The sequence below is a fragment of the Leucoraja erinacea genome, chromosome 36, assembly GCF_028641065.1.
Source record: "Leucoraja erinacea ecotype New England chromosome 36, Leri_hhj_1, whole genome shotgun sequence".
Classification (NCBI taxonomy): domain Eukaryota; kingdom Metazoa; phylum Chordata; class Chondrichthyes; order Rajiformes; family Rajidae; genus Leucoraja; species Leucoraja erinaceus.
This window is the reverse complement of record NC_073412.1, coordinates 10,572,475-10,590,049: the sequence shown is the minus strand read 5'-3', so window position 1 is coordinate 10,590,049 and position 17,575 is coordinate 10,572,475. Positions and strand designations below refer to the sequence as shown.

At 43.7% G+C, this 17,575-nt stretch overlaps 1 protein-coding gene across 2 annotated transcripts in view; it reads right to left on the bottom strand.

Annotated features, from left to right (window-relative positions):
- Positions 1-12,101, bottom strand: part of gramd2aa (GRAM domain containing 2Aa) — a 49,846-nt gene extending 37,745 nt beyond the window's left edge. Inside the window, exon 1 of one of the 2 annotated variants that reach the window (XM_055662664.1) lies at positions 11,911-12,101. In XM_055662664.1, the coding sequence (XP_055518639.1) occupies positions 11,911-11,951 (41 nt within the window). In that variant the 5' untranslated portion in view covers positions 11,952-12,101. Of the gene's footprint in view, positions 1-8,486; positions 8,619-11,910 lie in introns of those variants that run through there. The other variant, XM_055662667.1, reaches the window with a different exon arrangement.
- Between the last annotated feature and the right edge of the window lie 5,474 nt (positions 12,102-17,575).

Below are 17,575 nucleotides of genomic sequence, written 5' to 3'. Positions count from 1 at the left end.
TGTGTACACATGATAGATGTGGCCTGCAATCCGCTCACAGACATGTGGTCCTGGCCCATATGCAGAACAAGGTTGCCGACCCCTGCTATAGATGAAAAGTAAAGATGAAAGTAAATAAAATCTATAAACCTGGGATACCAACCCAGCTGGTTCTTGTCCTACAGGGGTGAACCCACAGCCTTCAGTGTCCCACTGTCAACCAGTCAGCATCTGCTATGTCTCAGTGGGAGGCTGAGTACACCACAATGTGAGGTAGGTGTGCTATCTTTTGGATGAGGCGTTATTTTGAGGCTCTAACTACTCTCTCAGAAGGACATAAATGATCCAGTGGGACTATTCTGCAGAGAACAGGGAGGCTCTGTCCAAGTGCTTGTCCTTCTGTGAACATCTAAAAGAGATGGACAGATGATCTTTTGGGTCAGGACATTTCTTCAGACTTTTAGGATCCATTCCTATTGAGGAATAATTCCCTCCATAGAAGCTACCAGATCCTCTGAATTCTTCTAGTTCATTATTTTTTGCTCAAGATTCCAGCATCTGCAATTCCTTGTGTCTCCACCCAAAACAGACGAGATTACACAGCCTGCAAACTGGTTGCTCTGCTTCCCGCATTACAGCAGGAACGCCACTTACAAAACTGGACCAGTCACATGAATATCACGGCGACAAGAGCAGGTCAGATGCTGGCTATCCTGTGGTAAATGACCAGCCTCTGATAGCCAAAACCTTTCCACTATTTATAAACCAGAAGCATGAAGGAATAGTCCCCACTTGCATGAATGAATTCAGCTCCAGCTTAACACCAGATAGAGCTGCCGTCTCACAACGCCAGTGACCCAACCTCAGCTGCTGTCTGAAGTTTGCACATTCTCCTTATGATTGTAGGGGTTTTCCCAGGAGTGACAAGTTTCCTCCCAGGGATGTGTGGGTTAGTAGGTTAATCGGCCAATGCCATTTGCCCCTGGCATGCAAGGTTGTGGTAGAATGTGGGGAGGTAATGAGAATGTGGGAATAAAAAGGAATAATGTAAATGGCTAGTTGGTGGCCAGTACAGACTCGATAGGCAGTAAAGCCCGTTTCCATGCTGTTCCACTCTATGAATAAGTTGCTCATTTACTCTCTCTCCAAGCCTTGGGCAACATCCACCTCTTAGTCAGGCTGGTCCAGCCCCTCCCCATGATGTTCTCACACACTCTCACCCCTGTTTCCCAACTACCAAGTGTGACACATTTCTGTACCAATGCCAGAATTCCTTACTTTCAGTGGCTAAGCTGATATCAAGGTGGAAAGAAACTGTTCCAGAAAGTGGGATAGTTTGTGGGGCCTGAAGTTGGCACAGTTATTCATGTGGAAATGGATGAGGTGACAGCTCCAATACATAGGGGGAAGAGGCAGAGGTCAAAGAAAACCAACATGGATCATTTCAGCAAGCCAGAAGGAAATTCAAGTTACTGTCACTTCTGCAAGATGGTGTACAGCATGTGCCTCTAGATCATCCAAAGCATTAATAAATACAGCAAATAGTCACACCCCAAACCAGATCATTCCCACATCATATCCAGAATTTACATACATGCTCATTCTCGGACAATGGGCAGGTATTCAAAATCAAGATGTGCTTTGTGAATCTACCCCACCCTCCTCCAGCAGAATGTGTCTTTGCCTTCAATGTTTCCCAGGTTGTGTGGTCTGGCCAAAGTGGTAAGAGGTTGACTTGTATTCTAAGCATCCTTCAATTAGGCACAATAATGACAGGCTCGCCCACAGTTTGGGAATGATCTCGCCTCCCAGACTGCTTCATTCCCAGGTGGAGTTTATCCCGGTCCCCAAGTTGACACATATCCCACAGTGCTGGGATATGTGTCAACTTGGGGATCGGGAAAAACTCGGTGACGTTAATCACTAAATTTACGAGTCGTCCTTAAATACAGGCATTTGCACAGGCAAGAGCTGATTAGGGATAATCAGCATGGTTTTGTACATAGGAAGTCGTGTCTCACAAATCTGTTTTTTGAAGACATGACCAAAAAGGTCGATGAGGGTAGAGCTGTAGATGATGTATGCATGGATCTGGATCGATTGTCCAGTTGGGCTGAGGAATGGTTGATGGAATTTAATACAAAGAAGTGGGAGGTGTTGCACTTTGGGACGTCTAACAAGGGCAGGACCTACACAGTGAATGGTAGGACTCTGGGGAGTGTTGTAGAGCGGTGGCATCTAGGAGTGCAGGTGCATGGTTCCTTGAAGGTCGAGTCACAGTTAGATAAGATGGTCAAAAATGCTTTTTGGCATATTGGCCTTCATCAGTCAGAGTATAGAAGTTGGGAGATCATGTTGTAGTTGTATAAGACGTTGGTGAGACCGCATTTAGAATATTGTGTTCAGTTCTGGGCACCATGTTATAGGAAAGATATTGTCAAGCTTCAAAGGGTTCAGAGATGATTTACAAGGATGTTGCCAGGACTAGAGGGTGTGAGCTATAGGGAGAGGTTGAGAAGGCTGGGTCTCTGTTCCTTGGAGCGCAGGAGGATGAGTGTAATCTTATAGAGGTGTACAAAATCATGAGAGGAATAAATCGGATAGATGCCCAGAGTAGGGGAATCAACGACCAGAGGACATAGGTTCAAGGTGAAGGGTAAACATTTAATAGGAATCTGAGGGGTAGCTTTTTCACAGAAAAGGTGGTGGGTGTATGGAAAAAGCTACCAGATTAGGTAGTTTGGACTGGGACCATCCCAATATTTAAGAAACAGTTAGACAGGTACATGGACAGGACAGGTTTGGAGGGATATGGACCAAGCGCAGGCAGGTGAGACTAGTGTAGCTGGGACATGTTGGCCGGTGTGAACAAGTTGGGCTGAAGGGCATGTTTCCACACTGTATCACTGTATGACTCTAGATTGGGGATTTTACCTCATTGTTGTTTCTGGGAGTTTGCTGTAAGTTTGGGAGTTCCGGGAGTTACCGTCTATGTTTCCCACAACAATGCACCGCAGCTGACAGAGCTGTTGCCTCAATGCGCCAGTGGCCCAGGTTCGATCTGGAACTCGGGTGCTGTCTGTGTGGAGATGGCATGTTCCCACTGTGATTGTATGGGTTACCTCTGGGTGCTCTGGTTTCCTCCCACATACCATGGTCGGTGTGGACTCAGTGGGCTGCAAGATCTAATTTCATGTTGTATCACACAATGCTGTATTGCAGCTCATAGACGCCCCAAGTCTCTAGAACAAAGTACAGTACAGCACAGGAATGGGCCCCTCGGCGCACAATTTTGTGTTGAATATGATGCCAAGTTAAACTCATCTCAGGCTTGTACATGATCTATATCCCTCTATTCCTTGCATTTCCAAGCTATCTAAAAGCCTCTTAAATGTCCCTGTTTTATCTACCTACACCACTCCCCCTGGCAATATGTTCCAGGCCCTCACCACTTGCCCTGTACATCTGCATTAAACGTCCCCCCTCTTACCTTATGTTTCAGAAGGAACTGCAAAAGCTGGAAAAATCTAAGGTAGACAAAAATGCTGGAGAAATTCAGCAGGCAGCATCTATGGATAGTTTACACCCCCAGTGGTATGAACATTGACTTCGCCAGTTTCAGGTAGTCCTTGCTTTCTTTGCAAGGACTTTCTTGCAAGGACTACCTGAAATTGGAGAAGTCAATGTTCATACCGCTGGGGTGTAAACTACTATAGATGCTGCCTCACCCGCTGAGCCCCTCTTACCTTATAACTATGCCCTCTAGTGCTTCCGACAAAGGCCCTGATTGTCTGCCCTATCTATGCTTCTCATAATTCTATATACTTTAGGGTTCCCCCTCAACCTGCAATATTTCAGAGAAGAAACCCAAGTTTGTCCCCTTGTAGCTGAAACTCTCTAATCCAGGCAGCATTCTGGTAAACCACCTCTGCATCCTCTCCAAACCTCCACATCCTTCCTGTAATGGAGCGACCAGAACTGCATGCAATACTCCAAATGTGACCTTACCAAAGTCTTACAGAGCTGCATCATAACTTCCTGACTCTGATACTCTTATACATCTTATACGTAATGAAGGCTAGCATACCATATGCCATCTTTACCACCCCATCTACTGGTGCTGCCACCTTCAATGAGCTATGAACTTGGACTCCAAGATCCCTTTGCACATCAATGCTGCTGGGGGCCTTGTCATTAAATGTATACCCTCCCATTACATCCAACCTCCCAAGTGTAATGCCTCACACTTGCTTGGATTAAACTTCTGAAAAGTTTGCAAAGAATAAAGCCTTTTCTTAATAATTTAAAGTGTGCGGTCTGCAGGACAACACATGTACTGTGGACTGGTCACTGACTGAGCCAGGCACATGCTTTTGCAGATGCTCTTTTATGTCTGTTTCCCGATTTCACCTATTTTGCACATTATAAGACACCCTAGGCCAATATTGTAATGCTTCAAACCTCGGATAACAAAGATTACCCTTCCTGCATTTCCATACAACAGAGAAAGTTGGAGATACAAGGAACTGCAGATGCTGGTTTACAAATAAAGACACAAAGTACTGGCGTAACTCAGCAGGTCAGGCAGCATCTCTGGAGAACATGGATAGGTGATGTTTCATATCACCTTTTCAGTCTGATTAGAACTCTGATGGAGACAGAAAAACTTGAGTAACCTAAAGTTGTTGAGTTTGATACTGAGTCTGGAAGACTCCAACTCCAATTTGAAAATGGTGATGTTGTTCCTCACATTTACCATGGGAATAATAACAGTACAAGAGATCACAAATAGTTCAGAATGGGAGCTAGGTGGAAAATTAAAGAGGCCGGTCACAGAAAGCTCATGGACACCTCTGCGGACTGAGTGCGGATGCTCCACAAAGCAGTCACAGAATCTGTGTCTGGCTTCTCCAATGTGGAGAAAGCATTGTGAGGTCAGAATGAACATGTGTATCACCTTTCAAATGAACACATTACAGACAATTAAGAGAGACACAAGAAACTGCTGGTGCTGGTATCATGAGCAAAACACAAAATGCTAGAGGAACGCCTGGCAATATCTGTGGAGAGAATGCATTGATGACGTTTCAGTTGGGGGCCTTTTTCGGAAGGGTCCGACCTTAATGTTTACCTGTCCATTCTCTCCACAGATGCTGCCTGATCCGAAGTTTCTCCAGCACTTCGTGCTTTACACAATCAGTCAATGAAGTAGTCATTGATTCTACATAGACTTGTTAAAATGCCTTTCAGTACAGTTGATATATAATGTAAAAAAAACAGTATTTAGAAATCCACACGTTGGTTGTGTGTGGCAACACTTCACCATAGCTTATCTGGCCACAGATTCTGTCAGCCAGTTCGAACAAGACCATAACTTGTTATTTCGCACAGTGGATGAGCTCATGGCACCGCCTGAGCTGAATCACACTGTATAATTCTCCACCCTTCCCGAAGTGAAGATTTCAGTGCCTTTTCGGACAATAAACCTCCTCTGTCATTTGATTTGTGTTGCTTGTGTATGGGACTTTGTTAACACAGGCTCACGGCAAATAGAGTAGCTCTCTGGTTAGATATGAGCTTTTACAGTTCTTATTATTGCCTGCTTTAAAAGATAATTAGGGACAGGAGTAGGCCATTCGCACCCTTCATAAAGATCGTCATTGATCTTCCATCTCTGTGTCATTTCCCCCGCACTATCTTGTATCCCTCGATTCCCTACATATCCAGAGATCTAAGAATCTCCATTTTAAATGAATTCAATAACTAACCACAACTTCTCAGGGAAGAAAATTCCACAGATTCACCATCTCCAAGAGAAGACATTTGCCCTCATCTCTGTCCTAATTGATCTACCCCCTGTTCTCAAACCGTATTTCTGGTTTCTAGACTTTTCAGCCACCATCCCTGCATCCATCCTGTTGAGTCCTTCAAGATCACATTTCATTCTAAACTCTAGAGAATACAGGCCAGGTCAACTCACCATCTCATGTGAAAAATCCCTCTGCCAAATTGCTGAAATAGATCACGAATAGCCAGGGGCCCAAGAGCTAAATCTTGCTTGTCAACCTGAGAAAGACAGTTTCGAAACTCCAAGCCACTGAGAGCGTTTTTCTGACGCCGGAGTTCCAGCATCCCGGCGAGAGGGCCTGAAACATCGGGCCGCCGTAGCGGCGACTGCGAAGGCCTCAATAGGCCCCGACCACGGGTGAACATGGAGGATGTGGACTGAACTTTGCTGCCTTCCCTCACAGTGGGAAACGTTGATCCCGCTGTGGGGGGATGTTTTTTATGTTTAATGTTAAATTCTATAATATTGTGTTTATTTTATTTGTGTGCTGCAATGGCAACTCATGTGGCAATAAATGTCTTTGTCCTTTATTCCCAATCTTTTCTTTCTTTCATTCATTTTTCTCCCTTTCCAATAACTAATTCTCAATGTGCTAATATATTGATCCCTGATTCCATGTACTCTAACTTTGCTGAACAACCTTCTATGTGAGACCTTTTCGAAAGCTTTCAGAAATGCTACATGTCCGCTTGTTCCCCCTTATCTTTTCGACCTATCACACCTTCAAAAGAGGATTAAGTCAGGCATAATTGCCCAAACTGATTCTGCTCTCCCATGTTGTTCTGTTATTACATCCTTAATTATTAATTTCAGCAGTTTTCTTATGACTGACATTAGGCCAACACTTCTCCATCTTCTCTTCCTCTCTCCTTTCTTTAACATTCACAACACACTATAATTCATAGGGACAATTCCAACAGTTATAGAGTTTGGAAGATGACACCAGGGCATTCACTACCTCCAAAGTCAATTCTTACAAAACTCTTGGGTGGAACTTTGGGACCTTGAGATTTATCAGCTTTAACGTTGCCATCTCTTCTCCCATGAGTTTCAATCAGTACTGCATTCTTTATTATCACTAGACCCCCAGTTTTCTAATGCGTCAGACTCTTTTATTGCACTTTCTTCCTCCACCGTTTCTTTATTTATCATTAAAAGCCCCTCCCCCTCTCCCCCCTGCCCCCCATGTGTGTGGGGGGTGGTTAATGTGTGTGTGTGACGCCGCAGCCCACCCCCCCCCCCCCCCCCCCCCCCCCCCCCCTGCAACTGCGAGTTGAGGGGACAGGACCCAACCCAATGCAGATGGCATAATCTCTGATTTGCACCTACAAAGAATACGTACGATTCTAAGTACACGCTTTAGGAAGGATAGGGTCCTTGGAGAGATGCTGAAAAGATTTACTAGTCTGGTGAAAAGATATGGGGATTCTGTTGGGCGAGTGTTCACACTTCAACAGCCGGGAAGATTAGGTTAGGGAAGATTTAAGACAGATGTTGAGAATTATTAAGTGCTTTGGAAGGAGAGTAAGTTGGCCAGAGGAAGAAATAGCCAGTAGTTTTATTTATATGCACGCAGATGTTACAATCTTGAGGTGTTGCGTAAGACAGCAGGAAAGGGCAATCCCACATTGTCACTGAGAGAGCATGCAAACTCCACACAGACAAGATACAAGATACATTTATTTGTCACATGTACCAATTGGTACAGTGAAATGTGTGGTCGCCCGAGGTCATGGTTAAACCCAAGTCACTGGAGTTGCGAGGCAGATGCACAATCTGCAGCACCCTCCGTAAACTTTTAACTTTCAACAGCGGTAAACCTTTTCTAAAAGAATGAGGTAAATACTTCAAAAGATTTCCAAAGGTTCCAGGTAACAGTGAAATTGATTAAGAGAGAGTTCAAGAGTTCAAGAGAGTTTTATTGTCATGTGTCCCTGATAGGACAATTAAATTCTTGCTTTGCTTTAGCACACCAGAACATAGTAGGCACGAATACTCTAGGTCTCGGGTCTCTAAAAAGCCAACACAGCTACAATGGACCCTATCATCTTCCGTGCTGATTCTCCGTATTTTGTGGAACTACTAAACTGCTTGTATGAAACCATCAATACACTATGCAAACCAATAAATCATTCTATAAATCTTACATTTGCATGCATTTCCTGGTTATAAGCACCTTTTCTCTTATCTCTCTGTTAACTTTAGTAATAAACTGATACATCCATTGTTGTAATGGTGGCTAAATGACAGATAAAGTGCAAGGCTAACTCTCCACTCACAGCCTGTGCTGAGGTTAGACATTTTCTTGATTCATTATGACGGATGTGTGTTTTTCTTTGGACGCACACTGCCCTACATATGTGAGCTATTTATCACAATGACGCATGTTTGGGTTAACCACAATAACATTGTACCAAACAAAATCTGAAGATACCAATGAAGATCTGAATTTTATGACACCTTTAACAACCCAAGACCAAAGGTGTTTCAACAGGACATTTTGCAAATAAAATGTTACACTAAATTTCTAGTGTTATTTCTAGTATTATTATTGAGGAGCAGGGAGGGAGAGAGGACAAAATAACTAGAAGAGCAATATATCCATAAAAACTACATTTGAAGATGAGCACTGCAAAAAGGCAATAAACCAGGAACTCACCAGTGATGCTAATTGATTGTTTGATCAAAAGATACGGCATGGAAACAGGCCCTTCGTCCCGCCAAATCCACACCGACCGTCGACCACCCGTTCACACTAGTTCTATGTTAGCCCACTTTCGCATCCACTCCCTGCAAACTAGGGGCAATTAACCCACAAGCCTAATATTCCCACAATCAATGTATAAAACAAAAAGATTGGCAAACATCCACTAGTAACTAGCAGGGAGAAAAGGCCTAGATTCTATGGACCACATCTCAAGTATGGCCACAATTGTCAACACAGCCACCAAGTAATGATTTCATAAACAGCAGTATGATTTTTAAAAAAACACACAAAGTGCTAGTGTAACTCAGAGGGTCAGGCAGAATTTCTGGAAAACATAACGGGTCGGGATCCTTCTATGAAGATGGTTCCTGATCCAAAACATCCTCCAAAGATGCTGCCTGGCTCACTGAGTTACTATAGCACTTTGTGTGTTTTTTGCAATCCAGCAACAGTAGTTCCTTGTATCTACAGTAGTACAGAAATAGCCAGAGCAGCCCTGCTCTTTTCAAATGATTGCTGTGAGAATAACTTCCTTCAGGGTGGCATCAGATCATGAAGGGAACAATTCCAACATTGTGGTGTTCCTTCAGCTCCTGCACTGGAATACCATTTTGATGGAAACTTCCTGGACAGACGTGAAGCCACAACTTAACCCGAGGCAAGAGTGGAATGCATTGAACAGCTGCCGCAATAAGAGAGACAGAGTTGTGGGGGATGGGAGGGAGAAACAGAATATAACCAAGTGGCTGTCATTGAGCAGTAATCCTATCTAGCGTACAGTGTTCCAACATAAAGCACTTGGGCTTTGTCTCATCTGAATGATGCACTAAGATCCCACAGCGACCTTTCATAGTGACGCACCTTTCGACCGTTAACCTAAGTAGGAACACGATCAGCTGACAGAATAAACCCTTCTGAGACCAGACGTCACAGGTATAGAAAGGAGAATTCAGAGTTTCAGGAGGATAAATCTCTTTTTATATATACGCACGGTGTGATTGGCATCTGCCTGCAGATGTTGCAAAGGCAGGTTCCATTGTGGCTTTTCGGAGGGAACTGGAAAAACATAATGGGAAGATATTTACATGGCCAGGGATGGACTACAAAGTGGCAGAGTAATGGCATAGGCAAGATGGGATGAATGGTCTCCTGTGTTGTAACCATCAAATAAATGATTGTATAGGGTGATTTCACGAAAGGTCACTGGAGCATAGATCTGCACCCACGTGACCGAAAATCTGAAGTGGAGTACATGCTATACATCCGGTGTGAATGGGAAAACACGTACTTTCACACCTGTTAAAAACATCGAAAACGGCCAGTTTTTGAGCTGCAATTTACTGTGCCAGTCGGGGTGACCGTGAGGCACAGCTACCTAAATTTACAGTCCAAAAAAAAGATAGAAACTAAGGTAAATTCAAGAGGGAGCTGAAGGTGCAAATCCAGCGGAAATGACCAGCGGACATTTGCCATGGAGATTTAAAGATCCAAAATATCGGGAATTATCGCGTTTGCTCGCTGCATTTCATCAAAAGCAAGACATTATTAACTTTTTTTAATCTTTATCCATTTTATTATGTGAAAAGTTTTAAAAGTGAAAAATCCCTCAGTAAAATTGCAAAATCGCCCATGGTTCTTAGGTGGGTTTTAACATGCAAAATGAAAACGCTTCTGAAGCTACATTTACCATTTAAATAATCGTAAACTATCAATGCGTTTTGAAATTATTTCAAAACGCATTGATAGTTTACGATTATTTAAATTTTGCAATTTTACTGAGGGATTTTTCACTTTTAAAACTTTTTATATAACAAATGAATAAAGATAAAAAAGTCAATAATGCCTTACGTTTGATGAAATGCAGCGAGCAAACGCGATAATTCCCGATATTTTGGATCTTTAAATCTCCACGGCAAATGTCCGCTGGTCATTTCCGCTGGATTTGCACCTTCAGCTCCCTCTTGAATTTACCTTAGTTTCTATCTTTTTTTTGGACTGTAAATTTAGGTAGCTGTGCCTCACGGTCACCCCGACTGGAACAGTAAATTGCAGCTCAAAAACTGGCCGTTTTCGATGTTTTTAACGGGTGTGAAAGTGCGTGTTTTCCCATTCACTAACATGTACCGAATGTATAGCATGTACTCCACTTCAGATTTTCGGTCACGTGAGTGCGGATCTACGCTCCAGTGACCTTTCGTGAAATCACCCTATAACTAACTTCACTCTGCTCTTGGAGGCGATGATACAGCACCTATCATGTCACACCATAACAGTCAAACGGTCCTGGGCCTCTAGACATCATTAGTTAGTTAGACATCCTGATCCTCGAGGGCCCCAACTACAGGCAGCCAGAGATTCCTAGCTACTGTTCTGATCCGAAACGTCACCAATTCCTTTTCTCCAGAGATGCTACCTGACCCGCTGAGTTACTCCAGCATTTTGGCTCTAGCTGCCCTTTCATGGGCCCTTGGTTACAGCAGACATTCCTTGCCGATTCAGGATCCCATGGCTACAGGTAACGAAAGACTTTCAAAGAGGCCCCAGGTTACAGGCAGACAGCTGTGGGGCCCTGACTGCAGGCAAACCCCCCACCCCGCCCGGCCCGCTCATTCAGGAGCCCCCAGCTACCGGCAGACCGCTGATACAGGTCTCTATCCCCATTGTCCTCCATCTCTCGTTAAATCTATCAGCCACCCTGCCCTCTCCCTTCACTCTCCATCCCGTTGCTAGGGGGGGCCGCCATCAGCCCCGTCGACATGTGGTCACGTGCTCTGCAGCGGCTCTTGTTCTGCCGACAGAAAAGACCCTTAAAGGGGCAGGACCCGTCTGCCCTCCGTCCCGGGGCAACGGCAACGGGGTCGCACGGGCGCCCCTCCAGGGGCCCGCAACGTCACCTCAGTCTCTCTCTCTCTCTCTCCCTCCAGAGACGCTGCCCGGCCAGACGAACATCGCCGGCTTTTATTCCTCATACTCGGAACACCCAACATCTGCGGGTTTATTTTTAAGTTCTAAAGTTCAAATGACGGGATGACAGTCGCGCCGCAGCGTTTTCGAGGTGTTAAAGAGTTAATCGTGGCCGTAGCCCGGCACGTTGCCCGTAGCAACCACATTGAAGTGGGGGGCCCTGTCAGCCTCAGAGCAACCCTGCCACCGATCCCCGCACTTTTACCTCAGCCTGGGTCCCGCCGCCAAAGTTTCGACTGAAGCCTTCGAAGGAAAACTAATCAACAACGGGGTTTTACTGCGGGTTGGCGGCCTCGGTGGTGAACTCCGGCGGTGGGGGGATGAGGAGAGAGCGGGCGAATGTACCCGGCGCACGGCCGGCCGAGCGGCCGCAGGGCGACAGTCGGTGACAGGACAGGCGGCCGCCACTCACCTGTGGCTGCTCATCTTGCCTCGGCTTCTAAGAGCAGTCATTCCATCCTCCGAGAGCGCCGGCCTTCCCCTCCGCACGCAGCGCAGCGCAGCCCAACCGGTGTGGCAGCTGGAGAAAGATGGAAGGAAATCCGATCCTAGTTCAGCAGCGCACCATGGCAGGGTGTGGTTAAGAGAAAATATTCAAACCACCTCCCACACCAAACCACAAAGCTACAGGAATAAACCCCAGAGCACTATACATCCGTCTCACACCAGGGAGAATCTTGCGTGACTTTTCACACCACATCTGACGGTCTGACGAGAAATTACTATCTTTAAAAGACTGTGAGAGTTGAAGTGGGAATACCAAACTAAATGGGATTCAAGAGAGTACCCCGAGGACCATTCCCTGTAGAAAGAGCACCACACCAAAGCCCATTAAATTCGGCATTGATCAGGGAGTTTATGATGCTGGATTTAGCTACTTGTGGTTAATCCCAGGGGCAGTGAGAAATTCAACAGGATGCAGGGAGTCACTCTCAACGGCCCTAATTGAGAGATCAGCTTGCAGAAGTTAACTGCCCCATTTTGAAGCATCTAATACTAACTTCTCCCTCTTACTAAAGTAATTTTTAAGAGGTATTTAGACAAACTCGTGAACAGGCACGGAATTGAGGGATGGTCCCTGCTAGCTCTATATACATGAACAATCCAGCCAAGAGCACAGCCCGCCCTTCCCCACTACAAGTTTGTTCATATACCTATCATACATCTCCTGTTCGGGCTGCTGTCTGGTGCTGGGATAATGAGAGAGAATGGAAGGTGGAGAATACCACAGGTTGTGACCCAGGATCTCAGAGCATGTCACTGTTTTACTACCTGCAAAACAGCCACAGGATAAACGGGAAAACACAGATAGATAAGGTTGGTGAGCAAATAACTCACATAAACAAAAATTATGCTGTACATAATTGGAAGGATACTTTATGTGCTCTGCATCACCCATTTTGAGTACCACTTGCACTATATGAGTACAGTAATAAACGTCATGGAGTTATAGAGACTCGTGGAAGGGTCAGGTAAATTGCAGATGAAGTTTAATGCTGGGAACTTTAAGTGTTAACTTTTGCGGGAATAAGGGAATGAGATATTATAAACCAGAGAGCAGAATTCTGAAAAAAGGTACAAGAACAGACATCTGCTTGTAAATGTATACTAGTCCTTGAAAATGACAGGGCAGGTTGAGATAGGATATAGAACCTCAGGCCTTTAGCAAACAAAATGTACAACAGCAAAGAAATCACAATAAATCTTCATAAAACACTAGTCCAGCAACATCTCATTCTGGATGCCAGATTGTATAAAATAAATGAAAGGTTTTTAAAGGACGCAGAAGGAATTTACCAAAAAAGATTCCTGGCATGAGAGACTTCAACAATGCTTAGAGAGCGGAGGATCAGAGGTTATCGATATTGGTTTATTATTGTCACGCGTACTGATTTACAATGAAAATTTGTTGTATGTGTTATTCAGGCAAATCATATTTTACGTGAGTACATCGGGTAGTAAAAAGAGAAAATTAACAGCGTGCAGAATATAATGTTGCAGATACAAAGAAAGTGCAGATAAAAAAGTGCATGGACTGCAATGAGGTACGTAGGAAGATCGGGCAATTCACCCTTTGCATACGAGAGGTCTAGTTTAGTTTATTATCACGTGTACCGAGGTATGGTGAAAAGCTTTTTTGTTGCGTGCTATTCAGTCAGTAGAAAGACTATACATGATTACAATCAAGCCGTCCACAGTGAACAGATGCACGATAAAGGTAATAGGGTTTAGAGCAAGTCCAGTAAAGGTCGATTAAAGATAGTCTGCGGGTCTCCAATGACATAGATGATAGCTCAGGACCACTCTCACCACATTAGTACCACGTTGGACATCCCCTTTGTTTCTGACCCCCATCTTGCTGCTTTCTTGATTGCTTCAGTTTCAGTCAACCAACTCAGGGCTCATCTCTTGCACTTTGCTCTGCTGAGAATGCCTCTTGGCTGGACGAGCATGTCAAGGAAGGATGCTAGCTTTGATAAGTCTTTCAGTTTCTAGTTTTGGTTCATGTCAAACATGGATGGAACAAGAGCAAACATGAATTTCCCGATCTTCCTATGTACAGCATGGAAACAGGCCCCATACATGCTGACTAAGATGTCTTCCAGAGCTGGTTTCATATGCCTGCTATTGGCTCATATCTCACTAAAACTTTCTTATCCAAATGTCTCTTAGATGTCATAATTGTACCCACCTCTACCATTTCCTCTGGCTGCTTGTTCCATATACCTGCTTTTCCTCTGCGTGAAAAACATCCTTCCAAGATCCTCTTTAATTCTTTAACCTCTCACCTTACACCTATGCTGTCTGGTTATAAACTCCTCTAATGTGGAAAAGAGACTGTAACCATTTGTCTTATCTATGCCCCTCATGATCTTATAAACCTTTATAAAGTTACACCTCAGCCTCCTTCACTCCAGGGAAAACAGTTCCACTGTATCTGGTCTCTCCTTATAATTGAAGCTCTCCAGCCCTGGCAACATCCTCGGGAATCTTTTCTCCATCCTGTTTGGCTTTATCACATTCTTCCTATAGTGCGGCAACCAGAACAGCACGCAAATCTCCAGGTGCAGTCTCACTAACATCTGTTGTGTGATTTCAGTTTTTATAAGTTTAATAAAACAAGGTATTATTAATTAAAACTTCTTAAGAGAAGCATTAATTTTAGCGCAGCTACATCATTCTCAATTATACACTGGTTCAGTTTTACCTTAATTACTTCCTTGATAAGATGTTCATTTTTTTAATGAAACATAAAATAATTCTCATTTTCCACCCACTTGCTTGTTTGTCCTCTTCCTCCCTTGAGCTAGAGTCCTGGCATCATTATTTCCTTCTCCAGACTCGTGGGTAGGCGTATGCGTGACAGGCTCTTAATTGTCTGGTCTCCATCAAAACTCTAGGTTGACCTCTGTGGGGCTGTTCTTGAGTCAGATGTAATAACCATATAACCATATAACGATTACAGCACGGAAACAGGCCATCTCGGCCCTACAAGTCCATGCCGAACAAATTTTTTTCCCCTTAGTCCCACCTGCCTGCACTCATACCATAACCCTCCATTCCCTTCTCATCCATATTTATAAGTTTAATAAAACAAGGTATTATTATTTAAAACTTCTTAAGAGAAGCATTAATTTTAGCGCAGCTACATCATTCATAATGGTAGAAGAGCTCACTTTCCTTAGCCAAGAACAACGGGCACTCATTCCACAGAAATCACAAACTCTTTACAAGCTTCCGTGTCCTTGATGTAATTGTTAAAAAGTTAATTCTGTCACAGTCTTCGATAACTAAACTTTCACACAAACCATTTCTTCCCACTTCTGCAACTGGCTGTTTCATTTTCCACATCAAATTTTGAGCAATCACACATACAGTATGTGGTCATTCCAGTCCTGACCAGTCATGTGTGCCTTGTGACTACTTCTCTTGCTTTTCTTGCTTTACCAACTGCTCACCATCTAAGACTACCATCAGGAATACCCACTGCTCTGGAACTCACTTAATTATCAGCCCATTAAGGACTGGAAAATTTGCCATCCTCTTTTACGGTTCATAATCTTTTGACTAATTTGGAGTGAAGGTTTATTCCACCATTCATGCAATAAGTTTGTGGCACAGCTTCCAGTCTCCTCTTGATAGCTGTCACTAGTGTGGACAATGCTTGATCTTTCAATGCTTGAAGGTACAAGTGCCTACTGCCTCACTAACCAAATGGCAGAGGTACAACCTAACTCTTGCATAAACTATGCACCGAGGGCCTGCTGCACTGTCCTGCCGTCCAATGGGACTTAAACTTAACGCATAGATGGGATGGAAATGTTCCAATGGTTTAACTCAAGAAAAGTAGAAAGTAAATTCTGTAACAAACCTTCTGACCATGAGTACATTTAGGTTGCTTTGTGCAAACAGGCTGCTATTTACTGAACTTTCAGATTGCTCCTACACCTTATAATACATCATTCCATAATCTCAAGGATTTTGGAGTGTCTGGAAGTATACAAGGTGTGATACAAATACCTCCAACTTGCTTGAGCACCAATATTTCACTGGGATCCAACAGTTTCACCTGACAGTATTTATAACCATTGACCATTTAACTCTGATTTTACTTCTCTCTTCTTCTCATGTCCATTGGCACAGACTCCCTGCAAGGACAATGCTCCGTGTCTTCTGAGAGCCCTTCATTGATAGATCTCCTATTTGTGGTCAAGTTTCAGGTTCCTGATATCCTGTACCTTTCCTCATTGGACACATGCTCAGCTTCACACAGTGATCTTTAACAATAACAAAGTTAACCAGTAGAAGAGGAGGGCCCCTGGCTACTTTTTCCACTCTGACTGAGAGGTGGTGGGCAAGTAGATCCTCACACTGGCAAGCCAGCTGACTTTAAAACTGGATCACCTTGGATTTCCAATTATATTAAAACATGAAAAAGTAAAAAGGGTCATGGTTTCTCCAAGGGTTGGACGCAGATTAAATGCTCAGGAATTGATTGTGATATAAAATTTGCTATCATCCTAATGTGATGTAAATCTTGTAAACAGATTTTGGTTTTAAACATGCAACTATCTGAATTAGAAGCAGGAATGGGTCATTCAGCCCCACACTCCCTCCTCTGCTTTTCGGTAAGATCATGACTGATTGAACTGCAACTTTAACTTCACATCCTCATCTACCCATGCTAACCTTTTAGCATATTGCCTATCAATAATTTGTCTATTTAAAAATATTCACACACTCTGCTTCCACTTGGGGAAGAGAGTTAAAAAAATTGCCTCATCACCATTTTAAATTGGTGAACACTTATTTTTAAACATTGACTCCCTAGTTGTTCTCCCACAGGAGAAAGCATGCTCTCCACATCCAACTTGTCACAGCTGCACAAGATCTTATGAATGGCAACTTATCAATGCACTATATTGTGTATTTGCAAATGTTTCTTTGGAAAAAGAAATATAAAAAAGGGGTAGGGAATGTCACTTGGTCCTCCAGTCTACTGTAGCATTCAGTAAGATGGCCTGTACCTGAAAGGATATGGTAGCAAGGTGATTGACTCACAGGTTCCGCAGCCAGTGATTTGTACAACTTATCCAGATCAGATCCCACCATGGCAGCTGGGAATTTAAATAAAAGTAATTAAATAAAATTTGGAATCACGTTAACTAATTAGTCTTCATAAAAGTAATTACGAAACAACCCAATTTCCAAAACTACCGAGCGATACAACACAGAAAAAGGCCCTTCAGCTACCAACCATCAAGGGTATAAAATCATGAGAGGAATAGATCGGGACAGTCTATTGCCCAAAGTAGGTGAATCGAGGATCAGAGGACATTGGTTTAAGGTGAAGTGGGATAAAAAGAATAGGAATCTTTTTCACACAAAGGCTAACTTTTTCACTTAAAGAGTGGTTGATGCATGGAATAAGCTGCCAGAGGAGGTAGTTGCGGCAGGAACTATTCCAACGTTTAAGAAACAGTTAGACAGGTACATGGATAGGACGGGTTTGGAGGGATATGGACCAAACACAGGCAGGTGGGACTAGTGTAGCTGGGACATGTTGGCCGGTGTGG